The 8,761-nt window shown below is 36.9% G+C and overlaps 1 protein-coding gene across 1 annotated transcript; it reads left to right on the forward strand.

Annotated features, from left to right (window-relative positions):
• The first annotated feature begins 508 nt into the window (after positions 1-508).
• LOC140860965 (uncharacterized) lies at positions 509-1,896 on the forward strand. The gene is made up of 3 exons (XM_073263963.1): positions 509-955; positions 1,121-1,346; positions 1,460-1,896. Exons 1-3 carry the CDS (start codon positions 509-511, stop codon positions 1,894-1,896), a joined length of 1,110 nt encoding a protein of 369 aa, XP_073120064.1.
• The last annotated feature ends 6,865 nt before the right edge of the window (positions 1,897-8,761 follow it).

Genomic DNA, 8,761 nt, shown 5'->3' on the forward strand with positions numbered 1-8,761 from the left:
CATCATCGTTAAAAAGAAGCATCGACAACAGCTCTTTAGTCCTCGTTTTAAAGCACACAAACTTGCTAAACCATATTTCTTAGGTAAAAAATGTCGTCTCTCACCCCCGTTTCTCTTAGCTGCTAAACTTGTTTATGATTTTTTAATTTCAAAGATACATTAACTTGAATTATTTTTGAAAAAAAGTTTGTTGTTGAAACTATGTTCGTAAAATTTCATATGCTTCTCATTGGGTATTGTATTTTTATTTTAATATAGTTATTCTGAAAAAGTTGAAGGGGTAATGACATGGTCATAAAAAATTTATTTTTGATGTTAATTATTTAAAAATATCAGAAAATTTTGTGTGTACACTGCTGATATTATATGTTGTTAATGTCGTGAAATGTCTGTACATTTTTATTTGAATGGTGTCAGTGTAATTTCTACAATGGCCGAAAGAAACCGCAACAATGAAATACTCGTAGTTATACAACAACATCTGATAAGCTCGTTCGTGTTCTTAGCGATGATATCACGCTTTTATACAAAGTTTGTAGCATCACAAAATCGTAGTACCCGTAGGAAAGTCAATTTGTACAACTTAACTGGAAGAATAAATGCTCAGATCGACCATCTACGTAGGGTTGTTGAGGTAGGAGATGTGCAGTGTGTTGTGAATTTGAGGATGAGCCGAAACACTTTTGCAAATTTGTGTTACTTGGTCAAACATGTGGGAGGGCTAACAGATTCAAGGTATGTGCGTGTTGAGGAGAAAGTTGCAATGTTTTTGTCAGTGTTAGCGCATCATAAGAAAAATAGAATTGTTGGACATGATTATGTACGCAGTGGGCATACAGTAAGCACCTACTTCCACGAAGTACTGACATCTATTTTGAAGCTATACCCTTTACTGCTCGTCAAACCTGTTCCAATGGACGAGAGCTGTTCCAACGATACATGGAAATGGTTCAAGGTTAGTTTACTAAGAAAAATCAACAATTCTAATATAAGCACTGATATTTTCGCTATAAGATACTTATTTAATTGCTTTTGACTGTGTTATTATATTGTCTTTGTCTATTTATGTTATTTCTAATTATCGGATCGTATTGTGTGTGTCCCTACTTCACATGCACAGGTTTGTCTAGGAGCTTTAGATGGCACATACATTAGCATTCATGTACCTCACAAGGATAAACCAAAATATAGAAATAGAAAAGGAACAACTACTGTAAACATATTGGCAGTATGTGACCAGTATATGAAGTTCATTTATGCATTGACTAGTTGGGAATGGTCTGCTGCAGATGCAAGAGTTCTTAAAGATGCAGTTACTAGACAAGATGGGCTGAAGATTCCTAGAGGTGAGAAACATCATAATTTTGGCACATTTAACCTTGTAAAATTTATTACTTACTAATTTAATCGTTTAGCACATTGGCATGAATTTTACAAATTCTTATGCTGGTTAATGCAGGATGTTATTACTTATGTGACAATGGCTATGGAAATATTGAAGGATTCTTAACGCCATTTTGGAGAACTCGTTACCATATGAATGAGTGGGTGAATGGTTCTTTAGCTCCACAAAACTACAAAGAGTGTTTCAACTCAAAACATTGTCGTGCACGTAATGTAATCGAAAGGGCATTCGGTTTGTTGAAAAAAAGATGGGCGATCCTCCGTAGTCCATCGTTCTATCCCTTGAAAGTTCAAAATCGTATTATCATGGCATGTATTCTGCTGCATAACTTTGTACGAACTGAAATGCATGATGATCCTCTAGAAGTTGAGGACTGGATCATAGACCCCATGGATGCTCCCGAAGATGACTTCATCGACAACGTGGAGTCCTCTGCTGCTTGGGATATATGGAGGGAAAATATAGCAATGTCTATGTATTTTCAGCAATGAACCAAATTCAGTTCATGTAATGTGGACATGTGGTGCTTGAATGAAGACTGCATTATTGTGAGAAATGTTAAGACATGTTTTTTGTGGGACATGACATTGTAATCTTATGAATCATTTTCACATGTATCATTTTTTGCATATGAAATCTGTGTGTTAGAATGAGTTTTATTAATTTACATGTTAAATATCTAAGTTTAATTCATTCTTTATGATATTAACCTCAGTATGATGCAGGCTATTTCGCAACAAAACTCTCACTAAAAATGGATACAGGGTCATGTACAAGCAAAGTCATGGGCAAAGTCAAGAAGTTTGACAAGACTAGACGTGTCTGGTCTGCGAGGGAGGAAGAAGCACTTCTACAGGCATTAAAAGAAGCAGTGACAAAAGGATGGAAAAGCGAAAATGGGTTTCGCCTTGGTTACTTTGTTTTCCTTGAAGAGGAAATGAAGAAAGTTTTCCCAGGAACAGACATATGAAGCAACCCACACATAAATTCCAAGATACATGTATGGAAAAGAAATCACGGCACTTTGGTGACAATGCTAAGTAAAAGTGGGATTGGGTGGAATGATTCAGACAATGTGATTGATGCAACAGATGAAGCATGAGATTCATTTATGAAGGTAATATGGTTTTCTTGTGATGATGCATTATATTGTTTAGATTTTTAACTGGTACATGTCAATATGGAAACACAGGTTGCATAAATTCAATGTTAAAATATAGAGAGTTTTGTGTATTTTTCACAGACTGATAGCAATGCACGTGGAATGAGATACAAGCCATGGCCATATTATGATGATTGGTGCGTCATTTTTGGAAATGATCGTGCAACTGGTGAAAATGCTGAAAGCTTTACTGATGCGATTCAAGGTGTTCTGAACTTGCCTAACAACATTGGGCCTGGTCTTGAACTTGGCATGGATGAAATATTTCGTAGCATTGAGGAAGCAGGTGAATCAATGGCAGACTCCATAGAACCATCACACTGTCAAGCTGAAAGTAAACAAAAATTTTCCAAGAAACGAAAGAAGCCCGAACCAGATGAGGAGAAATTCGTAGACGCGATGAACAAGTTCACAGATATGACCAGGTCTACAATGTCAGATCTTGTCAAACGTCTTGGTGTTGAGTATGACAATGCTAATGCAACAAAAGATGTCTTTGATGCTTTAGGAAGTTTTCCAAATCTCACAACTGATGAAATCGACAATGCAACTATGTTGTTGGTGGAGAAACTGAAACAACTCACACTGTTTTTCAGTCTTCCAGATGATGCAAGACTGAGGCTAGTCAGGAAGATTCTTAGTGAAACAACTAAGTAAGATGAAGTTGAAAGAGTGGGTGCCCGGTGAGCCAACTTGTGGCTAAGGGCTTTGATGACTCTTTGTATAAACAATATTTTGTTTAATATAATTTACACTTTTATTAAAGGCAATGACTTTATCTTTCTTCATATTGTTATATTGTGATATACTATTGTTGTTTTGATAAAGACCTTGAATATACTATAGTGTATGTAAGATGTGGTAGTGCATGGGGATGACTATCATGAAACACATCTTATAGTCACTGTATATTCTAAACAGTTCCTAGTCGATTGAGCCGTCCGTTAATAAGGATAAGGATCGCTCGAGATTGAGACTAGCATTTGCGATGCCGAGTACCACGTTTCATTGGTATGGAACATAGAGATGTTCAAAGCATGCAAATGGATATTCATACGATGAATGATCGAACTACCCTATCCGGACTTTCCAAGTGGTTATCACTTATCGAGTGGATAAAGTCCGCGGTTTTGATTGTACACCATTAGTCCTTACTACTTGAAACATCATTTAGACTCTATATGCTAGTACTGTGCTTTGACTCGTTTACCGAATCTATTGGGGTCATCAGGTGTCGGGATTGGGTACAGTTACGACACATATAGGAGTCGATGCTTTGTTGTCAAGGATTCACCACATACTTGCGAGTGTGGATATCCTATGCAATCTGAGGAGATATTAGTGTGACGAATCTCTGGCCAGAGTACATGATGTGCTTTAAGAAATGGTTTCTTAGTAGCACATGCGATGTCACTATTTGATCTTCAAGATGCATTGCATAGTTATCGAATCTCGAACGACTCTCGATTTACCAATGGTTGTTGATTCGATCGGGATATATGGATGAAGGGACCGTACTGTATGCTAACCAAAATATATTGGTTCTTGCAGGCACTATCAGTGATACCTAGGGAATCATGGGGCGTTGTTGCTAGGCACTCTTACCATGATTCGATGGGCAAGTCGGAAATTGTTGTTCCGATCACAAGGAGTTGTGAGCCCACGGCTAGCTGTATCCCTGAACCATTGAGGGTCACACAGAGTAATGGATTTTTAATCCCCGTTGAGATAATTAAATTTAAAGAGTTAAATTTAATGAACAAAGAAGTGGGACTTCTTATTTAAGATTAGAAGAGTAAGATTTTCTAAAATGACATAGGGATGGGCATTTTTGGAAATCACTGAATTCGGATTCAGAAAATTTATCTTGACTCTAAAAGATGCAGAAATGGTTTCTGTGAACATTGGTGAAATTGGTTTATCAATCTGAGTCACGATGAATTTTATATTAATTTTTGAACATGAGGGCTTTGCTTGTCAGGCTTGAACTTATGACTAATGGGCCCTAAGCTGTTAGCAGCCCACATTATAAATAAGTTATTGCAGTACAGAAATTAGATAACAGAGGTCACAAAATATTTTCGAAAACCCTAGCTGTGTTTTCTCTAAGTGGCCGCCCCTCTCCCACTCTCTGTCGGGAAAATCCAGCCTGTGAATTTTGAATTTGCAGTCTGTTTTAACGGATCAAATTCGTTAATTCTCTTCGTAGAAACTTCTGATAGATTTTCTAGTGCAATCTATCAGAGGGATTAAATCTCTGTTCGTGGACCTGATTGAAGAACAATTCGTCCATCAGTTCCTGGGAGATACAACAAGAGCAGAGCAATCTGTTGGTGTCCATAATCTCGATTCGAGATTGGAGGTAAAAATTTAATTGTGATTTAATTTTTACACACACAATTTAATCGTAAAGTTTTGATACCCATTATGGAATCGTTCCATATAAAATTTTTAAACTTCCGCTGCACCGGGTATCAATTCTGATTGATCTGATCACAGTTCTCCAACAGTGGTATCAGAGCCAGGTTGCTCAGATCAAGCGATTAAATTAATCGATTGTACAAAAATTTTTTACGCCTCGGTTTTTGAAACAAAATAAATTTTTTAAAAATAAAATTTTTTTTTTCGGGCAAAACACGGGCAGCGATTGGATCGCTGCCCGGGGGGCAGCGATGGTCGCTACCCTAGGGGCAGCGACGGGCTGCCCGGGAAAAATTAATTTTTTTTATTTTAAATTAAAATTTTAATATGTTAAAATTCTATTTTTGGTCCGATCGAAAATTGTTTTTGATTGGTCCACGAGGCATCGGATCGAATTGTTCGAGTCCGAAAATTTTAAAATTGATTTTTGGATAAATTTGAATTTTTGGAAAATTTATAGATTTTATCCGTTAAATCAGATTTTATGAAATTAATTATTTTTGGTACAATTGATGATAAGATATGATCTTATGGAAATATTGAGTAAAATATGATTTTATGTATAAAATTTGATTTTATATGTAAAATATGATTTTATTTGATAAAAATATAAAATATGATTTTGTATGTAAAATAAGATTTTATATATGGAATATGATTTTATCCTTTTAATTTAAATTGCCATTGCATGTTATCCAATAAATTAATTTTGAATTAAATATTATTGGATAAGGATGATCGATTGTCATGACCAATTTTGTAGGTGTATGTTATGAATTTACATTTGTTTTTATTGTTGTTGGATTTATTAATGGGCCTGGTTTATGGCCCAATATGAATTGTCATATGTAATAAAAGTGGGCCTGGTTTATGACCCGTTCCCACCCCTTAAAATGTATCCCCTACTTGTCATGGTTATTTATTGTAAATACATTAGACTTAGTGGGAGATGAAGATTTGAAGACGGAGGTGGGCCCAGCAGACAATAAAGACTGAAGAAATGTAAATTGAAAGCTCAATGTAATAGGATTGCGTTGCATACCTGCATATTACCTAGGATTGGACTTAGACTCGTGATTGGCAACCACGGGTCGATTAGAAATGGAATCGATCATCCTATATAATATATGATATTATAGTTGTATGCATGTTTTAGACAAAATTGTATGAATCCCGCAAGCATACAAATTTTTAAAATGATGAGACAAATTTTCAAAATTAAAATATCTCATTTTAAATATGATTTAAAATTGATATCAAGATAAATAAAGGAAATTTAAATATTGTTTAAATGTTCCTACCTTCCATCAACGATCAATGTATGAGATGCTACCCGCGGATACGATCCGGCTCATATTATTGGGGGGGCCCGTTCGTCGGAAAGCTGTACATTGGATCGACACATGTTGTAAGTTGGGTGGAACTCCCATGGGATCGGCTCATATTATTGGGGGATCCACATGGCGACCGTCCATCACAACTTAATATTGATGGGTCATCTTGACATGTCACAATAAACAGCGTCATATTATTGGGCCCTTATTGGACATGAGGTAAAAACGTGGAGGTTGCTTTGGAAGCAATTGGGCTCTACCTTTTGAAAATTATGGTTGGCTGATATTATTCGGGACCATAGTTTGTCAATTGGACTCCATGTTCCCACTAAGAAAAATAGTTTCCCGTTTTCACTAGAGGGTAGTGAAATCGTTAAAATAGTGGGAGTGAGATTCATAAAATAAATTTCGCCTATTTTATGTCTTAGTAAATTAATTAAACAATCACTGATAATTGTTTGTTTCTTTTCAGTATTTCATTAAGATGAATTCGCGTAATCCACTATTCTCTATCCTCGAACAAAATAAACTGACTGGCGCAAACTATACGGAATGGTTCCGTAAGTTGAAGATTGTCTTGACCTCGAAGAAGATGCTCTACATGTTAGAAAAATCTCCTCCGAAGGAAGCACCAGCTGACATAAGTCCGGAAGAGTTGGCCAAACTTGATAAATGGTGGGACCATGATATCAAGGCCAAATGCTATATACAAGCTTCGATGTCTGATGAAATCCAGAGGCGATTTGAGGACACCGTGAATGCTGCTGACATTCACGTGCAACTCAAGGAACTTTTTGGGGCTCAATCGAGAGCTGAAAGGTTCGCTACTGTAAAAGAGCTAATGACGTGTCGCATGCGTGAAGGGACTTCGGTCCGTGATCATGGGGTACGAGTGATTTGGCTCATACAGAAGTTGGTAGCGCTTGATTTGGTGTTGGAGCATGAACTCAACGTGGACTTATTACTTCTATCTCTTCCTTCTTCGTTTGACGGATTTGTGGTGAATTTCAATATGAACAAGATAGAGGCCTCCCTTGAAGAGATGGTCAATATGCTTGTAACATATGAATCCACTTTAAAGAAGGATAAACCGGCTTTCTTGGTGGGCTCCTCTTCTTCTGCTAAGAAGGGGACAAGTACAAAGGGTAAGAAACGTTCTGCCCCACCCAAGAAAACCGAACCCGAGAAGAAGTACAAGACAAAGGCTTCAAACATGGAAAAGTCTAAGGATGTTTGCCATCACTGCAAGAAACCCGGTCATTGGAAACGTAACTACAAGGAATATCTAGAGCAGTTGCGAACTGCGAAGGGTATGTTCTATATTGAAATAAATGTTTCACTTAATACTACTTCTTGGGTATTGGATACCGGATGTGGATCTCACATTTGCAATGATTTGCAGGTGATGACAAGAAGTCTCAAGCTTAGAATGGGTGAGACCCAGCTGAGGCTCGGGAATGGTTCTAGAGTTGAAGCCAAAGCTGTGGGAGACGTTTATTTAATTTTGCAGAACGATTTTAAGTTACTTTTGAGAGATGTTTTATTAGTTCCAGATTTGATTAAAAACATTATTTCTGTTTCTATGCTTGATAGAGATGGTTTTTTTTGCAATTTTGTGAATGAGATTTGCAAGATTTACAAGAATGAATGTTTGATTGGAAATGGACAACTTGAAAACGATCTATATAACTTAAAATTAAAAGACGTTCCAATAAATTATGTTGATAAACCGGTAACAACAAACAAAAGGAAAATCGATAGTCAAAACCCGACAAACCTTTGGCATGCTAGGCTAGGTCATATTTCCTCAAGGAGGATGAACAAGCTAGTGGGAGAGGGCATGTTTGATATGTCTGATATTAACTCTCTACCTACTTGTGAGTCCTGCCTGAAAGGAAAAATGACTAAATCTCCTTTTAAGGGGAAACCTGAGCGTAGTCAAAATCTGTTGGATTTGATCCATACAGATGTTTGTGGTCCATTTAGAATTGGTACTCAATTTGGCCACACCTACTTCATTACCTTTACTGATGATTATTCAAGGTATGAGTATTTATATTTAATGAAATATAAGTCTGAAGCATTTGAAAAGTTCAAAGAATTCAAGGCTGAAGTAGAAAACAAGCTAGGTAAAAGTATTAAAGCACTTCGATCGGATCGAGGTGGAGAATACTTAAGTACCGAGTTTTTGGACTATCTGAAAGAGAATGGGATTCTCTCTCAGTGGACTCCTCCTATGACACCTCAGCTGAATGGTGTATCGGAGCGTCGTAATCGAACTTTGTTGGACATGGTTCGATCCATGATGAGTTTCACTGAGCTTCCACCTTTGTTTTGGGGCTATGCGCTTGAAACGGCAGTATTGTTGTTGAACAACGTCCACACCAAAGCAGTGGATAAAACACCATACGAGTTATGGAATGGCAAAACTCCTAAGTA

Source organism: Henckelia pumila, chromosome 4 (assembly GCF_033568475.1).
Source record: "Henckelia pumila isolate YLH828 chromosome 4, ASM3356847v2, whole genome shotgun sequence".
Lineage (NCBI taxonomy): Eukaryota > Viridiplantae > Streptophyta > Magnoliopsida > Lamiales > Gesneriaceae > Henckelia > Henckelia pumila.